Source organism: Panthera onca, chromosome C1, assembly GCF_046562875.1.
Source record: "Panthera onca isolate mPanOnc1 chromosome C1, mPanOnc1 haplotype 2, whole genome shotgun sequence".
NCBI classification, from domain to species: domain Eukaryota; kingdom Metazoa; phylum Chordata; class Mammalia; order Carnivora; family Felidae; genus Panthera; species Panthera onca.
This window is the reverse complement of record NC_138346.1, coordinates 87,177,305-87,203,546: the sequence shown is the minus strand read 5'-3', so window position 1 is coordinate 87,203,546 and position 26,242 is coordinate 87,177,305. Positions and strand designations below refer to the sequence as shown.

The 26,242-nt window shown below is 37.3% G+C and overlaps 1 protein-coding gene across 4 annotated transcripts in view; it reads left to right on the top strand.

The window, feature by feature from the left end:
* The window catches only part of ARHGAP15 (Rho GTPase activating protein 15), a 626,514-nt gene that overhangs the window by 430,853 nt on the left and 169,419 nt on the right, over positions 1-26,242 (top strand). Inside the window, exon 12 of one of the 4 annotated variants that reach the window (XM_060623484.3) lies at positions 14,786-16,950. The exons of the other annotated variants lie outside the window; for them this stretch is intronic. Within the exon in view, the coding sequence (XP_060479467.2) occupies positions 14,786-14,943 (158 nt within the window). The 3' untranslated portion in view covers positions 14,944-16,950. Of the gene's footprint in view, positions 1-14,785; positions 16,951-26,242 lie in introns of those variants that run through there. 4 annotated transcript variants of the gene reach the window in all.

Genomic DNA, 26,242 nt, shown 5'->3' with positions numbered 1-26,242 from the left:
GGAGGCTCAACTGGGGACAGGTGGACTTTCCAATCTCACATGATTATTAGGATTTAGTTCCTTGTGGTTTGTTGGAATTAAGATCTCAACATTACTGGCTGTTGACCAAAGGCCTTGTGGACCTCTCCATAGGCCATCACACAGCATGGCAGCTTGTTTCATTGAAGCAGCAAAGGAGAGGCTAGTAGCTTAAGCAAAAGTTATAATCCTATGTAACATAATCATGAAGGTTATATATATCCCATCACCTTTGGTGCCTTTTGATAGTTAGAATCAAGTCACAGTTCCTATCCATACCCTAGGGGAGGGGATTACACAAGACATAAACACAAGGATCAGGGGATAATTGAGGGTCATATAAAGATTTTCTACCCCAAGAATCAAGTAGGGAGCTTTGAAAAATAAAGATTTGGGAACCCAGTCATAAAAACTCTGGTATAAAAAGTCTGGGGTTGAAGCTATAGGTATTTTCTTTTAAAAGAAAACCTCCCTAGGTAAGTCAAGTGCATAGCCGTGTTTGGGAACCCCTGCACAACATCCAGCTCATTTTATTCTGGTTATCTAGTGGAGACGAGACCCACAAGCCATAAAACGTACAAGGTTTATATTTGAGTAAGGCAGAAATAGACTGTGAACTCTTTTTGTTAACATAATTTCTAATGATGAGAGGTTTTCTTTTTGATTACTGATTGATTTAATGATGTTCACTAGCTTTTATGAACTCTGAGTTACAATTTAGAGTATAACTAAAAAATGCCACAGATGTCACATGTATGTTAGTAGTATGATTTAAATTACTGATCTATTTTTTACAACTACAACTGTTTCCCAATGTTGTAGATTCTAGAATAAATCAAAAAGGAAAGATGTTTTCCCTAAGGATATGCTTTAAAAATGAAGGAGTAAATAATATTTAAAAATGTAACTAAATGATGCCAATGCTAGCATTTAATTGAGAATCTGCTGTATGGTGGGTATGGAAAATTAGACTTAGCTGTCATCCTCATAAAAGTTTGCAAGGTAGATAAACTTTATTTTCCACATGATTTACACAAGAAAATTGTAATTCAGAAAGATTAAGTAACTTTTCTAAGACCACAATATTAATATGTTTTGAAGCCAGACAGTGAATCCATTTTAAACTTACTCCAAAGAATGTATTGCTGAGTCCTGGATTCAATTTACCATGGGGGGGGGGGGGGGGGGCGAGAAACATGTTCTTCTTTTTAACATCAAAGAATCCAAACCACTTGTTCTCATTATAATACTATACTTTCTTGGTGTCCTGTCTGTGGAACTCTTTTATAAGAGAAGACTTCATTTAAAGGATCCTTTTAATAAATAACTCCTACCTGCCTCTGACTTCATCAGGAGTAGGAAGTTCGATTCATCACTGTCTCCCCAATATAGCAAAGTGCCTAATACTGTATGGGGGCTAAATAGAGACCTGTTCCTATAAAGTAAAATAAGAGAATGATGAACTTCTAATACAAACCCACTCTATGTCAATATATGTTGATACATTGTGTTACATATTCTTGGGTGTTCCATTCATTGTGTTCCATTTCTTGGGTGTCGCAGTAAAGAAAACTCAAGCTATGTTAGATTTTCTCCCAGACTGTTATAAACGAGCATTTAATTTTAGACTGGATAAAAGCATCATGGAACAGAAATGAAGAGTTTAGAACCCTGTGTCCCCTTCTCCTACCTTCATATAACAAAGTTTGAGGAGATATGACTTACTCTTCCTTCACAAAGTATGTTGTTAGCAATTGGGCAAGTCAGGAATGATATTGGCAGCTGTGGTATAACTTGGCTTGCCAGCTTAGCTCTCCAAAATGTTGGGAATGAGCAGGTAGACAGAAAATCCGTATTGGATAATAGCAATGAAATGATCGCTCTTGTTAACGCCACGCTCTGAATTTTGAATTTTGAAAAAAACGCTTTTGTTTTTGTTTTCACACAGGAAGTCCCTGTTGCTGGTAATTTCAGCTTCTGTGACTCACATATATTTATCTAGCACCTCTTTTCCAAGTTCTCTGTGTAGTTTAGAAGCATTTTCTAACAAAAGTGTGCTTTAGGAAAAAAAAGTATTCTTATCACCTCAAAGCTGCTTCTCAAAAAGGAAAAGTAACAGGTGCACGGCCAACAAGGAACTTTTTCAGGTTTCCATGCAAATCCTGAAGATAAGTGTCCAAAATGTACAAATGTGGGGTTTTGAAGCAATGCTCAAATGAAAATCAGAATGACTTAGAGACACGTAGATTTCAAAACACATTGTCTTTTATGCTCTCACATTCGTGGGCCCACTGGAGGGAGTGGCAGGTATCCCGTAAGCTTTCCTCTTTTCTGAGGGTCCCAAGCACATCAGGATCAATATGAAACTGAGAGGTCAACTCCGTAAAATATGATTTTAGTTTTTACATCATCCTTCCATTGACAGACACTTACAGAGCTCTTATTATGTGCCAGGCAGGCAACATGCAGGATTCTGGGACTTCAGCAGCAAACACAACACATGGACACAGAGCCTGTATTTCCATGGCTATTCTAATCCAATAGCCAAAAAGTCTGGTGATTTATTCAGTGTAAATTGGCAAGAAATACTAGGATCTGCAGGCTTCACAGATTCTTTTCTTCCCAGCTCTCTGATATCACCATGTACCTCTCTTTTGCCTCATTATCTTCTAACCACCCTGGTTTCCTTCCTCAGATACATCAAGCTCATATCCTTACTAAGACCTTGGCTTTTGCTCCTACCTACCTGATATGTGCTTCCTTCAGACCCTGACAAGGCTTTCTTTTTGACACTCAAGTCACCTCGTCAGTGAGACTGACACATCTGAAACACATGTCTCTACCCTACCCACCCAGTCACTTGCCACTTCAGTGTCTTGTTTTATTTTCTTCAGAACATGTACTATCTGGAACTGCCTTGCTTCTTTGTCTGTTGCTTCAGTGCCTCCCTCCCTCCTCTCTACTGCACCTCTATGTGAGCAAGACCTTGCTTGTTTTTGGTCACCTAAGTATCCTCAGCTCTCATTGTACCTGGAACATAATGGTCTTTAGATAAATATTTATCGAATCTGAATGGATTCAATAAGAGAATGATTAATGAATAATGGTGGATGATCAGTGATGGTTAGAAGAAAATCTTTAGAATTTGAGAGTTTCGATGAACAGTCCAATGAACCATCTACTTGTCCTCACCTCCCACCTCTACTTGAAGTCACGATCTGACTGTCCAACACGGACCACACAGGAGAGGCTTGGCGAAAGGAGGAGGCAGCTGTGAAGCTGGAAGACCTGAGCCAGCCTGACAACCTGGTTCATTAGGCCAAGAAAGATGGTCTGAGGGAACAATGGATGACTCCCAAACCCCAGTGGTGCTAAGACCGTGTTAACAGGACTGTCACCTGCTTATGTGAATTTCCAGTCTGATCCCTCTCAGTGCCACTGCTTGTTGCCAAAGCTCTTCCAGCTCCATATCAGTCTGCCTAAGGGCACCTCGGGCTCAGATTGTGAGTGACTGCCCTGCTCTTGCTGTGACTCAAATAAAGTAACACAAACTGCAAAGTATATGAGAAGAATTAAGAAAGGAGCAAAATTCGTTTAAAGAATAAAATACAGCTTTAGGTTGCCGAAGGAAAACTTCAAGTAGGGATTTAGTAATTCAGCATTATTTGCTGAAAACTTACCATGAGCCAGGCTCCCTTCTAGGTACTGAGGAGAATTTGAGGGGATCAGGCTGTGGTGGAGTGTAATTTTAGTGCAATGAGATTGCTAATAAGCAAACACATGCGATGCTTATAAGTCATGTCAAGAATCAAGATAGTGAGGGGCGCCTGGGTGGCTCAGTCGATTAAGCATCCGACTTCAGCTTAGGTCATGATCCTCTGGTTTGTGGGTACGAGCCCTGTGTTGGGCTCTGTGCTGACAGATCAGAGCCTGGACCGGCTTCAGATTCTGTGTCTCCCCCTCTCTCTGCCCCTTTCCTGCTCACACTCTGTGTCTCTCTGTCTCTCAATAATAAATAAACGTTTTAAAAAAAAGAATCAAGATAGTGATGTAATAGAGAATAACTGGTGAAGATAAGAGGGAAGGTCATTAGATTGGATGGTCTGGAAAGATCTCTTTGAAAAGGAGCCATCTGAGTGGAAACCTGATCTGATCGGAAGGAGAGAAGCATGCAAAGATGTGAGGGAAAGCAGAGCAGGCAGAGGGAAACTAGTGCCAAGGAACTAGGGCTTGTGTGAAATCAGGGCACAGAGGTCAAAGAGATGGGCAAAGCCAGTCCGGTGAGGCCCTTGTAAATGAAGATGAGAAGTTTTGCCTTTCATTCTAAGTCACTGTGGTGTCGGAGGGATAGTAATCAGGAAATGATCTGATATTATTTATGTGTTTGTCTTTAATCATTCTGGCTGCTATGAGAAGAATAAATTTCAGAGGGCAAGAGTAGAAGCAGGAAAACAGTTAGGAGGTTGTTACAATAGTTCAGTGAAGATATAATGGTAAATGATTTCTGTGAGGTAAACTGCATATCCCAATCTGTCTCATTTTCCGTGCGCCTCTTTGAACCATTCTTTTTTAGGCAGTAAGGGGCAATGAGAACACTGGCTCAGGAGTTAGAAACCCAAGGTCAGTTTCCGTATGACCTCTTACTAGCTGTGATGTCCTGCCCAAGTCATTACTCTCCCCAGGGCAATTTTCTTATCTTTAAAGGAAGATAGTCCATTCTCTTGAAATGAGGCGATCAACATGAGACAATGACTACATTACACTGGAAAATGCTACACCACATAGAAATGGAAGTTCTATTGAACTATGTCCCTGAGACCCATCCTAATGGAGACAACCATCGTAATCAAATGATATGTACAGGTTTTTTTAAGTAAAGAATATTTGATAAAGGACTAATCTTATATGTTCCTTGGATTATTTAAATATCACTCACATTTTCCCTGGATTACCCCAATTTAGAGGAATTCCTTTCAAATACTATGCTTGTACTTTCGACTGCTCAATGCACAATAATCACATTATTATTACTATACAATTGATATATATTATTATTACGTAATTATCATGAATATTATTATATATGTGTGTCATATAACATTAAATTAGGTACATAGCATATCTTCTCAACACACTGGACACTGCTAAAGAGCAGAGCTCATATTTTTTAAGACCTTCTGTCCTATATTACCTCAAAGAATATCATACACCCAATAGTCTCTACACGTTTTAATTAATTTATTGATTAGGTCCAAGGTTGAGCCATTTCCTTCAAAAAGGTGAGGCATTTTCTACATGCTAGACATGAGTCTCAAAAGGACTAGTTTACTAGGCATTGCTGAACTCTGTTTCCAAAACATTGGCAAGAATGCATAAATGCATAATATGTTAAGACTAGGTACTGGTCATTTTTATTATCTTTTTTTCTCAATTGTTTCCTCATTTCCTACAATTAGCACATAATTACTTTTGAAAAGACATTTGTTTTAGGGAACTAGGTGAATCTTCTTTAAGAGAAGGACATGCCAAGAGAAGGTTCAGTTCTCCAAAGCACTTTTAAGTGCTGACTCCCTAGATCTTTATAAGAAAGCTATCCACTTCATAGAAGAACACAAGTCCCTATGAGTTTAAATGAATAGCTGAATGTTGCATTTGTTCATTCAGCGTATCTTTCAAGAAGGCACTATGTGTCTCGTGGTAATCTAGAAACAAGCTGGAACCAAAGCCTAGCTATACTCTTTCAACAATTGGTCTCCATCTTGGGGACACTCAGGGTGAGCAGGGTATCCAATAGTCTGCTCAACATAATGTCTGTAAGATTCTAAAGGGCCCACTGGAATCATTTTGCCTAAATAACAGTCTTTCTTACTGTTTCACCATCTCATGTTTGACGTTTCTCCAGACTGTTTGTCTTTTTGTGGCCTCCTCTCTCCCTGCTACATTTTTCCTTAGTGAGTGCGCTGCTGTCCCTTCTTATTAATCTGTTCCTTCCATGTTCTGACAGCCATCAAGTATTCTCTTACCTGTCTTTGCTCTTTCTTTGAACTCTGTTGGGATTCACTGTCCCATCAACCAGCGGGACTGGAGTAAGTATGTACATAATTATTTCATTGGTTTCAATGGAAGGAACAGCATATTTGTCTTTCTGAGTGAGAGGTACACCATTGCTGGTTTTGCTGATTGGGAAACAACACAAATCACACGATTCCTGGAATAAATCTCAATAGGAATTAGCTTCTTTCCTACTCTCTTCACATAGCATGTTATACCTGTGGTTTAATACTGATTTTCATCTATTTTGCACTGTATCTCACTCCCTTTCCCAACCATTAAGTGCTGGAAGGTGAAATGTACTTCACAGTTGCTTCTGGATTCGCCATCACATCCACTGTGTGCAAGCGCCTTATAGGCCCTGTTATTTCAGCCAGGAGAAATGTGTGCCTCGGCGGCAGCATTATAAGTTTTGTCCTCAGAGATCTAGGTGACTTGAAACTGGGTTCAGTTATCAATTAAAGAGTGCTTCTGGAGCTTCTCAGGTCACTCTGTCCTTACACCTGACACCTTCAAGATGTTGAGTCTTAATGAACCTACTTTCTCCACACTCAGACCTATAGCACCCATGTTCTCCATTCCCCCTCTCCCTCTCCCTTTTCCCTTGCCTTCCACTGGACTTTATCGCCCCCATCTACCAAGGGTCTTCTCTCAAGATGACACTCTGTTAATCTGAGTATATTAGATCATGCTCTCTTCTCATCCTGGGAAGTATAATGTAAGGGGCCTTCTATAATCAGAACAGTAGTGAGGATATCAAGTTTTTATATAAGACATTTCAAAAAGTAATGTTGACCCAGCTCAAATCACACCATTTGTCTAACTATAAAACTAGCCTTTGCCTGAAATTTTCTTTTTATGACTCAAGAAACTGTTGTATCTTTCATATGTTTATTCTCACTTCTGAATTAATGTAGTCTTCATGAATGCTAAAGCCAGGTATCTGCCCTCATTACTAATCTGATTTCCTAGGAATTCCTCCTAGTTAAAAATTTTTGGAAGGTACAAAACACAAGAGGCCATATAAAGAACCGCTAAAAGACTTGAAAAGCGAAGTATACTAGCTAGATAAATTCAAATCTCCAAATTACAAAAATGGAAATCCAAAAATGGAAAACATACTTCTAGATATCTTTATCTGTTTCTCAATTTATACCATCTTGTGTGTTTATAGAAGAATAATATTCAGGTACTATTCACTTCACTAGGATATGAAAAGAAAACGTTAACTACAGTGCAGCTTCCTGACTCAAAAGTCTGTAACTGGTATTAATGAACTTCTAAAATGCTAATTTTCTTGCTTACCCCAACAGAAAGACGCCTTAAAGCAAAATCTCTCATTTCTTATCTGCTAAAAGCAATGTGTTTGCATCCCTTACAAAATAAAATGGTTGAAATAGGGTTTTTGAATGGTTTAAAGTTTCAAGGACTTGTTCACAGTTATTCTTATAAAGAAAAGAAATTTGTAAAATCACATGCCTTAATGGTCCCTTTGCTAGAAAATGGAAAAATTCCCAAATATGTTCCACTGTAGGAAAATCAAAAATAACATGCAAACTACAAATATGTTGGCCAATTGAGAATATTTATTAACTAAATAATTTAATAATAAAGAAAATGCCTACTTGATTAATTGTTGCCGAGTAAAAATTACAATAAAACTGTCTTGATCAGTGCTTTGCAGAAGCGCCATTACTGTCTGTGCAGTTGTTTAACAAGGATTTAATTGGAAAGATAAGTGAATGCACATTTAAAAGTATTGTTAATTTGCTTTATAATCACCCCATCCTTCACAGTATTGACAGCACAAGGCACAAACCCCTTTCTGTTTTACAAGTATTATTTTCCATATGTGCACAATAAATTCTGAAGCAGTAATTGGAAATTTTATGGGTTCCAACATACCTAGTATAGTGGGTTTAGAGGTGCACTCTCCTTTATCAGAGGTAACCCAGTTCTAGTTGTTGGAAACAAGTGACAGATCTGATTTGTATATTTCCCCTACTCACTGCAGATCATAATCATATTTCGTCCACTTCTAGAAAAAGTTGCATCTTTTGTATTTTGTGTCTTATAAAAGGAGGATTGAAAGGAGAAAAAAAAAAGAAGTCTGGCTTGCTGTCAATCTGTGACTGTATTATTTTCTTTGAAAATGCACATGAACAGTGGAGGTTCTAGTGAAGGATGGTGTCTAGACTATACAGCTATACCAAAACAACTTTTTCTGAATATTTGTTAAACCTGAACCCATAAAAGGGTACAAGAAAAGAGGCAAAGAACATCTTTGATGCACCATCTCTCCTTCTGTAGCCACACATACATGCACACAGACACTCCCCTCACCTCATACACCCCTCAGAGTTTGGAATCATCTGGTCAAAGATTCAATCAGTATTGTTTTCAGAACAGAGTGAGTGTAATGCCCCAGATCCCTGAGAAACGGGAGGCTTGATGACCAGGATTCCAACGCCTAAACCCAGAGAGCTTCTTTAATACAGAGTCTAAAACTGCTCTTGAAGCAAGGCATTTGCTTAGTCTTGCACATGAGGAGAGACTGGAAAGACAGTGTTCAAGTGCATCATTTATTTGCTGATTCAGAAGGAGCCATCATGCCCAGGTTTCATTTCAAAAAGGAAAAAAAGAGGGAAAATGTGAGGCTCATCTTGAAAATGGCTGTGAACTATAATTGAACCTATTTCAAAGGCAAGAACTGTTCCAATTGTCTGTTATCTCTCTGCTGTTAAAGGCTGCCCACCTGATTGTGAGGAGAGGAGAGAGTCCCCAGAGTGGCTCACATGAGTTACATCAAAACCCTGAAAAGATACAGGGAGCATGCTTAATGTCCCCCTCGTCCATCCATGCCCCTATCTTTCTCGAATTGGAAGAAATATCTTTAATTTCGGTTAACTGCAGATTTTTTGTTTGTTTCTGTAGACGGCAAACACTTCAATTATGAAAGCTTAGAAATTCTTCGGAAGAAAATTTTCATTAGAATCTTTTTTCATCATAAACCCCTTTGCCCTCTTGATAAAACATGTTGCCTCATATATTAACATGGGAAAATTAGTTTTGTCTTTAATTTGGTTATGCCTCTCAGTCTATCTTTAATTTGGTTCTACCTCTAAGTGTCTAAACCTTTCACATTTACATTGGCTTTTTATGCGTATAGAGTAAAATAGATACATACTGAGTTTCATATGTCTAGAGATTTTTCCAATAAATGCTAATATTCAACCATTAATAACAACTCACTAGTCATGTGGCAACGTTTTTATTCTTTCCTGTATCTATCTATCTAATATATATAATATATATGAAAAAAATAAAAAATAATCTTTAAAATCTTTAAAGTGTGTACCTGTGTGCCCGTGTTCTGTGTGTGTGTGTGTGTGTGTGTGTGTGTGTGTGTGTGTATTCTTCCATTGAGTTTCACTTTCCCTATATATATATATATATATATATATATATATATATATATGTACCTGTGTGTTGTGAAAATCATACCCAGCACACGTACAGACACACTGTAAGGATTATTTTTACTTCTTTTTCAAGTTTCTCCATCAGAGGCATGAATTTTAAAACCATTTGTTTCGGGTGAAAGTGTCTTTGGGACCAAGACCTTTACATGCCCCACTTCAACTAGACAGAGCTGAGACTGGCGCAGTAACGAAATGTCCAGCTGTCCTTTAATTAACTGAAATGAGGAAAATGCGATGTTTTGATGAGAGAACCAGGATTCTGTGCGGGATAATGGGAAGACTATATGTTTCTGTGCCTTCCTGCATATGACGGAGCCATGGGGTGCAGGAAAGAGAGGAGGCTTTTTTATGCTCCAGTAGGGGGAGCTTTGTTTTCCCCACTGTACAAACAGCATGGTGCATGTGTTTAAATACGCCATCCTAAAATGCAGACTTTTCATTTTCATTTTGCAAGTGGGAAATTTCACTATGTGATGGGCACATTACTCTTCTTAGCGACACATTTTGTGCAAACTCATTTGGGAAAGAATAGGAAATTTAGAATACTGCCTTCATATTTCTTCTGGAAATGTTAGCCTGAATCCATTATTTCCAAACCTGATGAGGATTACAGTTCATTTGTATTTCACAGCAACCCATATTGTATTCTGTTTTGTGAAGTAAATAAGAGATGATACTGTTCTAATAGTGCCTGTGTTTTGTTTTCCATATGAATAGTCTTATTCTGGGGGCAAGGGGGAAGGAAAAGGAAGCAGGGACTAGAGTACTTGATTTAGCCTTCTCTAGATGGAATGTGTTATTTTGACAAAGAAGTGCCCTGAATTATTTTATAAATAATCTAAACTGGAGGAGGTGGAACATAAACTCACTTAGGTCACTGAGTACATCCATATTCAAATGACAGTATAAAAAGCACTGCTCAGTAACACCCAAATCTATATCTCTTATTTAACTATGTTTAAAATACTCACGGACAAACCTGATTTGATGGCAGTGTAGGTGGATGCTTATGTGCTGATGAAGGAAATTCTTTACATATAAAATAATTTCCCACCATCACTTCAGTATGTCCGAAATGCCACAATTAGAAAATCAATTTATCTGGCAGGAAAACTTATCTGGAAATTTATCAGGAAATTTATCTGGCAGGAAAGGCAAATCATTTCACCTCTTATACTAAATATGGTTGATTGTTAGTAGCTGGTTAGATAGTTAGGTCAAGATGGACACTGAAACATTGTTTTCAATAAGGGAGAGCGAGTTCTGTCATCCATTAGTGATGTATGGCATAGGCATTGTTGGGGGGAAAAGAAAAAGCTTCAATAGGCACATGCCACGTACTTTCTGTTTCTGGATTATGGTACGAAATAAATAAAATCTGACTATTAGAATGTAAGTATCATAGGAGGCTTACACATTAAGAAATATGAGCACAAATCTGTTTGTCAGGAAGACTAGCATACAACCTAGCTTACCTCCAAGGGATACAGCAAAGAACAGGAAGTTTTGAAAGAGTCAGACAGAAGAGGAGAAGCATATATTCTAACGAATGAGGAACTCAGAAGGACTCTTAGGAAGTTCAAGAGAAAAAGCTTTGACTCTGACAATGAGTTAGATTTTAAAAAGCCACATTTTGCTTAACCCTTTTACCAAGACTAGCTCTGTTTTATCCACAAGTTGAATTCTTCCCTCGGTGTAAGGAATGACTAGACTATTTTAGTTGACTCTTGTTAATTATGTGAACCATATATAATTGAGTTGATTCCCATTGGAATGACAAGAAGCCTAAAATAATCTTCTCCAAAAGAGATGTTAATGACTTCAGCTGATGACCATGAACACCACCTTTCTGTCCATCAAGGTATTGTCTCACTGTGCATAGAACTACATTGAGAGAAAAGCAAATCACCTTAAATAGAGAAAAACTAAAATGATACATCTAACCACAGTCTTGCCACTTTACTTTCACTTAGTTTGGGCTCAGATTGAGGAGATTTATTTTCATTAAGACAAATTTTGAAAAAAATAGATGAAACCCACTATCTGCACCAAATCTCAATATTCAAGTTAGTTGTCTCTTGTCTTTTAATATGCTCTCAGCCCATTCCTTATATCGGCCAAAATATAATCCCCTTCATCACAGATTATAATGAGAGGTTTGCTTTATTTGGTCTTTTGGTATATGAGAAAGCAGAGGCTGAAAAAGTCAGCACCATTAAGGAAACAACATAGTAAATAAAAAGTACAGGTGAATCAGATAGAACTCTTGATTTCAAAGGACAGAAAGCCTATCTAAATTGTCCTTGATTTTTTTTTTCATGTAAATCTGGAAAATTCAAGAAGCAGCCAATATTTAAGCTTCTCTAAATTCTGGGACATAAACAACCTCAGCTTCTCTTGAGCTGTCAGTTCTGTTCTGCTGCATGTTAGCTTCATTCTTAGTCTCCACATGGTGTAAAATGACTGCAGTATCTCTGGGTCAACATGGTCCCTGCTTCTAGTTCATCAGGAATCTCTTTTCCAACAGGCTTGGCTCCTAATGACCAAAATTCAGTCATTACCAATATCCCTGAATCAACCACTATGGCGAAGACAGTATGATGAGCCGGTTGGCTGAGATGAAGGTCACATGCTCCATATTGGAGATGTAGGTAGAGTCCCATCCAGGGCACACAAATGGAGAGAGGAAGGAGAACGCTCCCCTAAGAAAACTTGGCACGCTGTGTCCAGAAATAAGATGCTCTCTACAATGATTAAATGAACTTTTACAGTTAAGACAACGAATGCCATGTCATGAAGATTGGTGTGTGGGAGAGATGCCAGGCATCACTCAAGCAGTGTTCTTACTTTCAAGCAGTCCTCAAACATGCTCACAACTCTCTAGGTGAATTCATTGCATAGGGTTTGGGGGCTTTTTTTAAACAAGCAATAATTGGTTTGGGAGATGATGTACGTAAACTTTGCTGTAATTGATAGGTTCAGGAAAGGGGTAATTGCTTCCCAATTAAGTTGGTTAGCTTGCTCAGACACAAGCATGGGCCCTCACATGTGCTCAGCATTCTATTAATATATAATCTTTGAAATGTTTTAGAAGCAAAACCCACATGCTTTCAAGGTATTTTAAGCTACCAACACTGAAAAGAAAAGAAAAGAAAAGAAAAACTATCCTTTAAGCCAAGCACATGATGGTCTACAAGCATCCACGGACCAAGATATATAAAATTACAACATAGATGATGAAATATAAGATATTTAACCTTGGACAAGCAGGGTAAAAACTGGAAAGGTCAGAACAATGATGCAGAACTATGTACCTGGGAACCAGTTTAAGACATGATAACAAATGTGGTTTAGCAAAGGGTCTGACGCAGTGGTGTTGAGATCTTTGTTGTCTCTTCAGTGATTCTCCAGACATAGAGGAAGGTGCTTTTTGGCTGATTTTTTTTTTTTTTTTTTTTTGGATATTGTTAGTGGCATCTGTGCAGGAGAAAATGCCTCGATACAAAAAGAGAAAACTGTTTTTGTTGTATCAGAAACACATGACAAAGCATTCAAATATAATGCAAATAACTGCAAACTGACGCATCCAGCAGTTTAAAAATTGAATAAATAATTTAGCTTTTACACATGGGCAACCCTTGCTAAAAAAAACATGATTCAGAACCCTCCTGTTCAAATCTGTTTTATTTTGTTAATAGATGAGCTAATATGATAGGCATTTAATTGTATAATGTATTATTAGCCATATTCTTTGGCATACCATTAACTTTAAATAGTATTAATATTTAACATTTCATAATACACACTACAAAGTTCTTATTTTTTCCAGCCGAACAGAAAATGTGCATTGATAGTAAATCTCTTTAAAGTCGGTTTTAAGATGCTCAGTATGCAAAACCTGTTCCATTTATACTGTTTGATCAAAAATACTCAAAATGCCACAGCATAATAAGGCAAATGCTGTAATATGACAATGATGCCAAAAGTGTATTATGATTTTGTATTCAAATACAATGTATTGCATAATTAGGCATAATTATATAATTTGAATATTTAAGAGAGCATTTAAAATGTGATAGGAGGCATCTAAGTACATGGACTTCTCAGGGATGGTTAAATCAGAGTGTAAAGTTGCAATTAATATTTGCCATTGAATGGGAAACTAATTCAAACACAAGTTTGCTAGAAGAGGACCTGTAGCTGGCTCAAATCATAAACACTAACTGTCTTGGTAAATCTGAATCTGTTTGAATCTGACCTATGATGTTTTTTCCTTGAGAAAATACTGACGGTATTTAGCTATTTGAGTTTGGATCCATTACTTCTAGTCTCTGTGTGGATCAGTTTGATGTGTATTCCATGGATGTAGATTACGCCCTTAATTCAGATCAGCATTCTCAGAAAAGTATGCTTGTGATCATGAGGGAAACTGAACCAGAAAGAATAAATGAAGTAACGCAGAACCACCCCCATTTCCAGAAGGAATGTTCAAAGGATATGCTACCATAAGAAGTGTATCAGCCAGATTGCCTAGAGCAGCCAGTGTCAGAGGCAACTTTTTAAATAGAGGATGAAGCTTGATTTCTTGTTAATAAATATTTTGGAGGGTGTAATTTTAAGTGAGCAAAGACTGGGATGCCAGGATATGGCTCCGTCGATTAAGCATCCTGCTTTGGCTCAGGTCATGATCTCACCATTCATGAATTTGAGTCCCACGTTGGGCTCTGTGCTGACAGCTCAGACCCTGGATCCTGCTTCGGATTCTGTGTCTCCCTCTCTCTCTGCCCCTCCCCAGCTCGTGCTCTCTCCCTCTCAAAAATAAATGCACATTAAAAATATAAATTAAGTGAGCAAAAATTAAGATTTTGAGCTTTTCCCTGACATGCCCACCCAGAATTTCTCCCTCCATTTATTAGTTTTATTAAGAAAGAACATTGGGAGTTCACAAAAAACTTTTTATTTTCAACCTTGCTTAAATTTTTAATGATCTGAAAATAGGACCAACAAACTAAGTTTATAGCATATTCTAAAATTAGAGGAGAAACTCACAATTTTTTTTCTATTTCATTTTCATTTAGTAGTGACTTAATTGGGGGGGGCAAAGATAGATCAATAAAAGAAATTGTCTCAATTCAAAATATTCAATATGTCAATTCTTTCGAGATTTGTGCCATTGCAATTAAATAGAAAATGAAAAGACAAAATTTAACTAAAGATTTCCCGTTATCTGTTAGTACCAAAGCCAGATAAATTTCTCCAGAGTTCGTCACTTTCTCCAGAAGCTGACCACATCCAATTATTTTCAACCCATGCCCAAAATGAATCTTATGCTCTTGGGAGTGAATATTATTGCTACAATCAGAAAATGGTATGTTTACCTTCACCTCTATGACATGCAGGTGCCAACAGCTTCCATGTTCTGGGTCTTTTGTTTTCATGCAATTTCCTGGCTTAGCCCTTTTTTCAAAACTCAAGTTCCAAATTCCTTTGATGAATTCAGTTTATTTCCTTACTCTTCCTATTACATTGTTATGTGTATGTGACAATATTAATGCCTTAAAATACATTGCTCTAGCTTTGAATTTCTCATATCACTACATATATATTGGTACATAATCCTAAATACAATATTTATTTTTCTTTTTACACTAATTCATGCGCTTATGCCACATCTCCCCGACCAAAAGCATCTAGATCCTTATCGATAGGATTTTATTTTATTCCATACTTTCTACCCTCAACGTGCCCAGAAAAGAGCTTGTGACATAATGGATGCTTTATAATGATGAGATAATGATAACTAATGTTTATTGACTATTTACTATGTGCTAGGTACTTACCTAGATATGTTTTAAAAGAGCCTGTGTTTTCAAGCACAGTTGATGAACGAATTGGCCCCACGAAAAGCCAAAAGATGCAGGAGCCAAGCCACATGTATCGCCATGTACCATAAAGGCTGGACAACCTGGAAATCTTCCGTAGCTTCAGCTTACAAAGAACTGCGCTCATGGTGTCAAACCAGCAACTTGCTGTGCTTGCTAGAGCATAGCTGTGCACCACTGCGCACCTCCTCGCCCCATCCTGGAATTCACTTCCAGCTCACAGCAGCACAAACACCTGCGAATCTCTGCTCATCCTCAAAATGTCATCAAGCTAAATGTCAAAATCAAGTTAAAACATCATCATCTCTCTGAAACTGTCCTTAAATCCCTCAGACAGAGGTAACCTCTCCCTTCCTCCTTTGGTATCCCTCCATTTCATCCATGCTTTAATCATAGCCCTTGTACCGTGCAGTCATTTACTCATTTATCTGCCTGTCTCTACCTTCTCGCTCGAAAAGCCCGAATTCCATAGGGCAAGTACCCCGTCTCGCCTTTGCCTCTGCCCCCTGACACAAGGCCCAGTGCAGAAGTGGTGTGAGAAATTGGGTCTTGCAGGAGTTACTGCAAAGAGAAAAGATGCAGTTTGTACATGAAATGAGCTGCTCCAACCTCGGAAATAGCACATTTTGGCCCCCAGGCATCTTCCCCAAGTTCACATTCTCAGAATCTTTGGAAAAGCACAACTTTCATCTTCAAAGACAATTCCTTAAAACTTTCTTTGGATTGAAGTTACTTTCCCAGTCCCTTCATTGATGGGGAGGGGATTGGAAGATATAAGAGCCAGGCCATTTCTTTCTGGAAACACAGTAGTTAGGTGGTTAGGTTAGATTATGTATCTAAAGACTCTGGAAAGCGCTAACTGCCGTTTAGCATTCCTTCATGTTAAGTGTTTATGATGCAGGGGAGTTCTTGTTCCTACATGCTGAGCAGTCCCATTTGAGTCTAATAGTGGACTTGACATAAGACGTGCATGTCTCTTACATCATAAGGCTTTCTATTTCAAACTCCTGTACCTTACATCTCTGTGTTTGACAGCTGGTGTCCTGCAAGGCGATGGCCAGTAAGAGGCATGATTGCACTAAATTGGAAGCATGAGGCAAAGGGGTGTGTTTTTATTAGGGGGGCTGGGAAGGAAATTTGAGGGTAGTGGGTTAGAAGAAATCATCCACAGATGCTGATCTTGGTCCGTTAGTGGATGGGATTTTTGAATTGTGGTAATTCCTGTTTCTGTGACAGTTCATCAAAAATTGAGGGCACCACGTTTGAAAATTACCCATGGTTTCATTTCCAAACTAGATGCAGACTTTGTGCCTTTGATTATTAGAATTATTCAACTCACTCAGTGGGGCAATGAGGAGGGGCACTGGTAAATACTCCCCCAACGGATAGTCTGCAAGAGATTCATTACAGAAGCACAAGGCGGCAGAGCAAACTGCATCACTTTTTAACAAGTGCTATCTAAACACACAGCAGCAACTGATGAGTGAGCCAAAGTGACAATTTGGAAATTCATTTCTCTCCTTCAGAAACGACTATGTCGGCGAGGGGGGCAGTCAAACTGAAAGATGTGGAGACACACTTCTTTCTGCTTTTATGAATCATCTGTAGATGAATTGTGGAAGGCAACAAATGTCCACGGGTCTCTCTGTTCTCCCCCAAAGTTCTTTCTTAAAAATAATATAAAATGTGTCTTGTACCTACTTGCCAATGACTAAGGTAAGGATAATAAATACTTCAAAAACTTTCCACAGGTAACACCAATTTGATAACTCCTTTCACAAAGGTGGCTTCCCTTTTATTCCACCAAACGCAGGAAGTCCCAGCTTTCTCTTCAGAGTTAGAAGAGGACTCAGGTGGAAGATGTACGGAAAGGGAGAGGAGATGAGTACATTTTGGCCATATCTCCTACAAGAACCCTTTCTTTGCTGGTGTCCTGTAGACCTCTGCCACACTCCTGATGTTGCTGAAGGGCACATGAGTGCCATTGTAAAGAGACAGGACTTAAACTGTAAGAGGGATTTCAAGAGAAGCAGGCTAGTGATCCACATAGGGGCATGTCAAAGATTATTTAAGTAACCAGTAATGTAAACATCATGCTACTAACACTGAACAGTTTATCACATAAATATAATTGTCTTCTTTTAGAAGAATAATAAAAGCTGAATCCATATGTTACTTATTATTTAAAATTGTTTCTGCAAGATGTATTAGTCCCATAGAAGAAGCAAATTCTTCCACCAGAGAAGGACAACAGCAGTTTTATTATATTCCATTGTCATTTGTTTAATTTGTTTGTTCCCAGTAGTAGTTTCACAGATTTTTATGAACTGTTACTTTTATAGAAAGTCAAGTTACTCATGATGGATGGTACTTGCATTCATTTGAAAAAAAAAAGGGGGGGGGTCAGAAAGGTAGATGGCATGGATTTACTTAACCGAATCTGTTTAAATCAATGTTTCTGAATTCTTAGATAAATTGAAAATTAATGTAGGGAGTTAAGTTCTGTTAGGGATATTTCTAAGATTTTGCTGAGTTTACTTAAACATGGAGACCAAATGAAAACTTAGACTGAAAGACCTCCTTGAGCAAAGATAAACTAGGAATTTTTATATTTAGAAATATTCTGAATAAAAGAGTTGTCCAAGGTTTTTTTTTTTTTTCTTTTTTTGAACTGGTAACCACAAAATACTAATTTTATTTACTTATAGTTAAATGTCTATCACTAATTTTAGGAATTTTATTGGTTAAGGAAACTAGTTCCTCCTATCATTCCTCACAATTTCAACTAAATTTATTTTTTACTTATATTACGTGAGACTTTTCTAGGTACAACTGAAATTTTAAAAACTAAAATATAATTGGTATTCTCCATTCATGGATAGATTAAATAAATGCAGTCTGAAAAAATATCACCCAAGAGTCACCGTTACCATTTTTTGAACTGCTAAATGTGTATTCTATTGAAGTCAGATATTTGGAAAAGAGTGTCACGAGAGCAAATGTCCAAAAGCATTTGAATAAAGCAGTCCCGAGAGGGTTGATGCAATAGATTACAAGTCCTCTAGATATCAAGTATGTGAACATTCACAATCAAATTCATTTGCCTCAAAGTGGTAGACTTAAAACTCTCAAAGAGAATAGCAACACTATGTAAACATAATCTGGATCATTAGAGTTAAAATTCTGACAACATAAATATGTAGCATATATCTACCAAAGCCGAATGAAGTCAAGCCATAATTCAGCAAAATAATTTTTATGCATGTAAATAATTTAAGTCATGCATCTTTTCTTCTTAGTTGCAAGATTCTAAATCTAAATACCTGGATCATTCTGAAAATGAGACATGATGAGATCAGTAACTACTGGCAGATGAAATCTGTCATTTTATATAGTCCCAAATAGTATATATTTGGCTTCAGAATATCTTGCAAATATATTTGCATTTACATTTTACTTTTTGCTTTGAAAACAATTTTACATGTCCTAAGCATATTGATAAAGGCACAGAAAGATGGATCAGGAATGTACTGTTAAGAAGTCATCCTGAGATTTAAAATGTTCTAAGTGTAGACAATTGCAAGATAAATCCTATAGAATGTTCATAGTTCCATAAATGACTAAAACTCAAAGAAGGCAGAGATCTCCTTAGCTCCATGACTTTTCTCTATCACTGTACATTGACTAAATGGATGATGATAAAAGCACCTCAGCCCTGATCTTAAGTAAGTGTGTTGCTGTGAAAAGAATATTAAATATAAAATACCTGGGGTACCTGGTGGCTCAGTTGGTTAAATGTCTGACTCTTGCTTTTTGCTCAGGTTATGATCTCACAGTTGGTGAGATCCAGCCCTACATCAGGCTCTGCGCTGACAGCCTGGAGCCTGCTTGGGATTTCTCTCTCCATCTTTCTCTATCCCTCCCCTATTTGCGCGCTCTCTCTCTCTCTCTCTCTCTCTCTCTCTCTTTCTATCAAAGTAAAAAAATAAACATTTAAAAATAATAAATAAAATAAAATAAAATATTAAGTAACTGTTACAAAAACAAAAAATAGACGAAGAAAAAATTGTCACTTGGTCATTCCATAAATACATATTGAAATACACACATGAGTAAATATGTTAAAATTTAATAACTAGCAATCTAGATGGCCCCTTCTATATATATATTGATGTAACAGACAGATAAAAATACGATTCTGCCACAGTGGTTATTCCTTAGTAAAAATTTTATGTTTAGTTTTATATGAATTTTAGGAAGGAAAAGAAATTGAAATGAGCTGGAAAGAATGGTTAAACTTCAAATCAATGTTAATTTGCCTCAAGAAATACCAGTTCTTAAAAAATAACCTTAAGAAAAATGTTAAGAATCTGAAGTCAATAAAGTTATTTCTACTTTTGACCAAATATTTTGTTCTTTACTTATGAGGAAATTAATGCAAGCATTCTTCCTTCAAGATGATCTTCCAATTTATTTCAGATTTTATTATCCTTGAGGTTAGCATTTATATTTGTAATCATTATCCCCAATGTTGAGAGTTTGTTCTGTGCAAAGGAGAAAGTGCTCACACCTAGTCATTTTACCAAGTTGTCTCCATGTTCGAGTGCTCTATTTTAGTTTTCTGTTCATTATATTTCATCTTCCAGTTGCATTTCCAAGAAAGGGTCATGAGTAGGCTACCCTTACGTTTCTGACTGAATATCTCTGATTTTTGCATACCTTTTCATCTGGCACTGAGTGCTACCAAGTGTCCTGACAGCAAACTCCTTTCGCCTTCTTTCAGTATGATTCCTGTGCTGCCTTAAAAACCATACGGCTTTTTCTTTATCCTTAAATTTCAGTAGCTCCACCAGGATATGTTAGATCAATTATTCTACACCAATTTTTACTGGGAGTAAGGATATCTTTTCAGCAAGCAAATTTAAATCGTTCTCTATTTCCAAAATTTTTTTTCTATTACATCTTTGTTTTTTCCTTCTGTTCCACTTGCTCTTTAATCTTCTTTAAGAGCCTTGTTTTCTGTACTATAATCAGCTTTATTATTCATAGGTACATTTATGTCTCTAATCTTTTCATTTTGTATAATTTCTTCTAGTTTGTGTATCACTCTGTGTTTTCAATTATATATATAATATATATATTTCCTGAACTCTGTCAACTTGCTTTGAATATTTATAGCTCTTTTTAAAAACTCTCTGATGTACGATGTGTAAATAATTTTTTGAAACTATAGATAACTGTCTGAACTCTCCTGAATTCTTGAGTAATTCCTCTTGTGATTTATATCCTTCTTCCCTTTTACTCTTATCTAAGCAATGATCCCTAGTACTTCTGGAATCCCTACTTATCTTTTCCTGACTACTACCAATCCTTGAATAGGGCCATTCTATGTATCTATCACCTCTATCTATCATCTATCTATCTATCTATCTATCTATCAATCATCTACCTACCTACCTACCTACCTACCCATCTCTGTCTCTATCTCTATCAGCAACACAGCTCTATGTGTTGGAATCTAGCAATTTCTGTCTCCTCTCCCTCCTTCATTCAGTTTCCTCTTTGAAACTCTTGCTACGCTGGATGACTGGGGAATAAACAATAAAATGGTTTTGCCTTTAATGTCACCTTCCATGACTTTCTGTGCAGTGAAATTTCTGGTATATTTTCCTACTCACAGGATGCAACCATTCTCATGGCCTGATACTCTAATCAAATAATCAGACATCACTGTCAAGACTAAGACCCTTTTAAGGAAATCTCTTTCCTCTTCTATGTCTGAAGTTTGTGTTGGCTCAGATTCTCTCCTCATATTGGTGCAGACTCCACTGTATTTCACAGTACACATGACTGTTTATGGTTTGAGGCTATGGCTATTTTTGTTTTATTGACCACTGAGGGTTTTTGCTTCTTGTATTGTTGTGGCTCCCTGTTTTTCAGTCTTTATTGGTTTTGGTGTCTTTTCAAGATACTCAATTCAGATGTTTTTCAAAGGAAATAATCTAGGACCTGAGCTCCTCTAGACTTCTGAAATTTGTGTCATTTTGTTTTGATCTTACTTCAAATATTCCTGAAAAAAACTCCTACTTTCTTTTTTTTTTTAATGTTTACTTATTTATTTTGAGAGAGAGCATGAGCATGAATGGGGAAGGGACAGAGAGAGAGGGAGAGAGAGAATCCCAAACAAGCTCCATGCTGTCTGCTCAAAGCCTGACTTGGGGCTTGAACTCACAAACCATGAGATCATGACCTGAGCCAAAATCAAGAGTTGGATGCTTAACCAGTTGAGCCACCCAGGTGCTCCCAAACTCTTCCTTTCTAATGAATCAATTGAAGCACCTCAAATATACTACATACAGCCCCTCACTTACAATTTTTTGACTGTACAATGGTCCGAAAGCAATATGCACTTAGTAGAAATCTTTGAATTTTGTTCTTTTCCCAGGCTAGCAATCTGCTGTACGATGTTCTCTCTTGATGTAGAGCAGGAGCAAGCCACCACCCCCAGTCAGCTATGTGATCACGAGGGTAAACAAGCAATACATGTACAATCATTCTGCGTCCACACAATAATGTTGTTTTTTTCACTTTCAGTACAGTATTCGATAAGTTACATGAGATATTGAGCACATTACTATAAAATAGGCTGTGTGTTTAATGATTTTGCCTGACTGTAGACTGATGAAACTATTCTGAACATGTTTAAGTTAGGCTAGGCTAAGCTGTGATGTTTGGTAAGTTAGGTGTATTAAATGGGTTAACCCATCATAAGGTGAAGAAGGTTTTTACTCTTTCTCAATTTCTGCTTGCTTTGGTTGACGTTATCCTTCCCAAAATGAAAGATAAAAACCTCCCTTTCTTTTATCTTCCCTTTTATAACAGTCTCTGGAATAACAGCCCCTCCACCAGTACTGAATGGAGACATATGAACACCCCTAATGGGCTAATAGTCTTATTAAAGTCAAACTTATTATTTGACCTCTAGAGCAAGCCAACAATTTGTCACTTCATTAAACTGACATAAATATTTATTAAACATGTTTTTAGAGACACACTCAACTGTGGGGTAAGAAAAGAGCAAAATAGAAGCCTCCTGTTGTCAGCACTTCCACTTGCAAACCCCATTCAACAAATCAAAAGCCTTTCTCTCAACTGTACTCAGCCTCCTTGGAAGACCACTGAACAATATCTTGTTTTTCCTCAAGCATTATCACATATGATTTTAGCTCCTCTCCTCCCTACCAAACAGCTTGTGAAAGAACCATATGAAATTCTCCTCCTAAGACAAGTTCTAGTAATATAAATTCGCCCTGTTCATTATATTGTAAGTGATGTTTTGGAGTCCCTTTTACACAGATGTTCTGAAGTACCAATAATACCCACGGGCCAGTCTCTTGCATTTGGCCTTCTGCACTTTATCACATTCTAGAGCAGCCATCTCAATTGCTCTAAGTACTTGTGTTTTCAAATAATTTACCTTTTCCTAAATATTTGGAGAAAAATCAAGATTTCCGTAAAAAAGTCACACTCCATTGCACTCCAGTTTGTTTTATGAGAAGAAGAGAAAGATAGAGATTTCTAGCTGGTTAGATTAGGCACCCCATCAGAAACTTTCTCACAAAGAAACATCACCTATACTGTGTTGAGCAATAAATGATTCTGGAACCTGTTCTTTTCTGCCCAGTTTAATTCATCTGCTTCCTGGCTTAGACAAGTTCTCTATGTTTTTAAATTTACATTCATGTTTGTCCTCCTAACCATCTGTCATCTTCTATGGCCTTTTCTACCTACTTTCTGATTCAAGACACTGAAGTCAAGACTTTAAAAAGGCCTTAAATTATGGGGTGCCTGGGTGACTCATTTGAGCATCTGACTTCGGCTCTGGTCACGATCTTACAGTTCATGAGTTTGAGCCCCACATCGAGCTCTGTGCTGACAGGTCAGAGCCTGGAGCCTGCTTTGGATTCTGTGTCCCCTTCTCTCTCTGCCCCTCCCCTGCTCATGCTGTGTCTCTCTCTCTCAAAAATAAATAGACATTAAAGAATCTTTTAAAAAGAAAAAGGCCTTAATGGGGGTGCCTGGGTGGCTCAGTCAGTTAAGCATCCAATTCGATTTCGACTGAGGTCATGAACTCATGGTTCATGAGCACATGCATACTCTCTCTCAAAATAAATAAAAAAACATTTTTTAGAAAATAAACAATAATAATTAATTAATTAATAGCCCTTAATTGTCCCTCCTGCTGAGTCCTCTTTATTTCACCTATGGAACTAGACAAGTTCACCTTTGGGCCCTTTCCTCTACCCACTCCTTCCTCAGAGAGCTTTCAGTTCAACTGTCACTTGCAATCAAATTATTCTCAAACCTGCATTTCCATCGTTCAACATATCATTAGAAGTGTGATTTTCATTGCCTGCAAATATATCTCCACTTAAGTGGTCACTAGTCATTGGAATAATAGAGAAGCTTAATCTCTGTTGCAAGACAATCCCTTCTGTGCACACTCCACTGGCTATAAAAGTGGACTGCTTTGGGGACACCTGGGTGTCTCAGTTGGTTAAGCATCTGACTTCGGCTCAGGTCATGATCTCCCAGTATGTGAGTTTGAGCCCCACATTGGGCTCTGTGCTGCTGACAGCTCAGAGCCTGGAGCCTGCTTTGGATTCTGTGTCTCCCTCTCTCTCTGACCCATCCTCCACTCATGCTCTGTCTCTCTCTCTCTCTCTCTCTCTCTCTCTCAAAAATAAGTAAACATTTAAAAAAATTTTTAAGTATACTGCTTTTACTGTCCTAAGATGACAAGTTTGAGTCATTTCCAATATTTGCTTTGTGACTCTCAACCACTATAGTTTTAACAACATTTCTTGATAATTTATTATATACCAGGAATGCCATGTATTATATACCAGGAAGGAATGCCATGATATGTTTTACAAATATTACTTTATTTAATAATCACAGAACACAAATTGTTAGACATTATTACTTCAGTTGTGCTGATAAGGAAACCAAAGTTTAGTGAGGATAATTTGTGCTAAGGCCACAGCTTGTGTGTGTCAGAGTCAAGATTGAGACCTGGGACTGATTGAATCTAAAGCCAATGTGCTCTTGGACACTATGTGCATCATTGTCTTAAATTCTCTCTTTAGGTCTAGGGTGCGTTTCTTAAATCTTCAGTCTGTGTCTTTTCATCCTTTCAACAAACATAAATTAAATGTTTATTGTGTCCCAGGCATAAGGCAACAGAATATAAAGATGAGTGAGATGTGGTTGGTCCTTGTCCAGAGGACTTTGGGAGCCAGTGAAAAACAGAGGTACTAAAGTTCTGGGAGAGGGTTTTGTTTTTGTTTTTGTTTTTGTTTTTTTTCTGACTTGGTGAGTATTGTTGCTGCTATTTCAAATGTAAATTCTTGGTAGTTAGTACATATATCTTTTCTCTCCCTTGATTTAGTACCTATTGGAGATGATAATCTCATTTGAAGAATACAAGTTTTCATTTTGTAATTATGTTGTACTCGGGAGCTATTTGTTCATAAAAAATCGGCATCCAATCCAGGGCTTTGTTCTCCTAATGATGACTTATCTGAGGTTGGGATATTATGTATATTCAGGAGTTGGAAAAAAACTTTTTTGTTTAAGTTTTATTTATTTTGAGAGACAGAGTGCGAGTAGGGAGGGACAGAGAGAGAGAATCTGAAGCAGGCTCCACTCTGTCAGCACAGAGCCCAATGTGGGGCTTGAACCCACAAACCGTGAGATCATGACCTGAGCTGAAATCAAGAGTCACAGGCTTAACTGACAGAGCCACCCAGGCTCCCACGGGAAAAAAAAAAAAAACAAAACTCTTATAAACTTCCAAAAAGTAACTATTGGGCGTACCACATTCACTTCATAATTACTTTATTAATTGTATTTGCTATAAATCTTTCCTACCAACTTCTATTCCATCCAGAGGATCCTCCCTGCCTGCCCCCCAGCCCCACTGTCAATCCAGTTGACTTTGCTTTCCAGTTTTCAATAAAGTTTCCAAAATACATTAATTAACCCCCAAAATTAGACTGTGACAATCAGCACATTTAATTTCTAGGCACAAAATAATACGTGCTTTAAAATGTAAGTTCTGGAATCCCAGTGCTTTGGACAAATTTGAGCCTTGCTGTGTAAAAGTGGCACAGCTTTGAATAGATTAAAACATCTCAGGACTCTGCTTCTTCCAAACTGTAAAATGAAGTTAATAATACTTCCTACTTCAAGAAGTTCAGACATAAAAGGCAAATAAGTATTATTATTATTTTTTTATTATTCTGCAATTGTTGCCGGTATAAAATTTCTTATAACCATTTTGGAAAGGATTTGTGTTTGAAGAAACTTTCTTTTACCACTTTACTTTGCCCCAATTAAATCAGCACAGTCCTTTTGTCCGTTTCAAATGTTTTTATTATAGTCAATATTTCCTGGGTGATATGCTTGTTCTGAATGATAGTCAAATACCATTCAATAATTTCCTCTTCTAATTTTTTTTCTAAAGTGAACCCTAGTATGTCCTAGTATAGTATATTAAAGGGTTTTTTTAAATAAATAATTCATTTTTTAAAAATATACTCTGATATAACCAGGTGAATGCTCTTATTTTTCCAGATATTTGTTACTCAGTGTGTGTTTAACTTCACAACTTAGTAAGAAATTACAGTATCATTTTGGAAAATCTCCAGTCAAACTCTGATCTTTGCCTATGATGTATCTGGTTTTATTTAACTGAAATGGGGGAATTGAATACTTTTAGATTTTTCTGCTATTCTTAGTTGACTA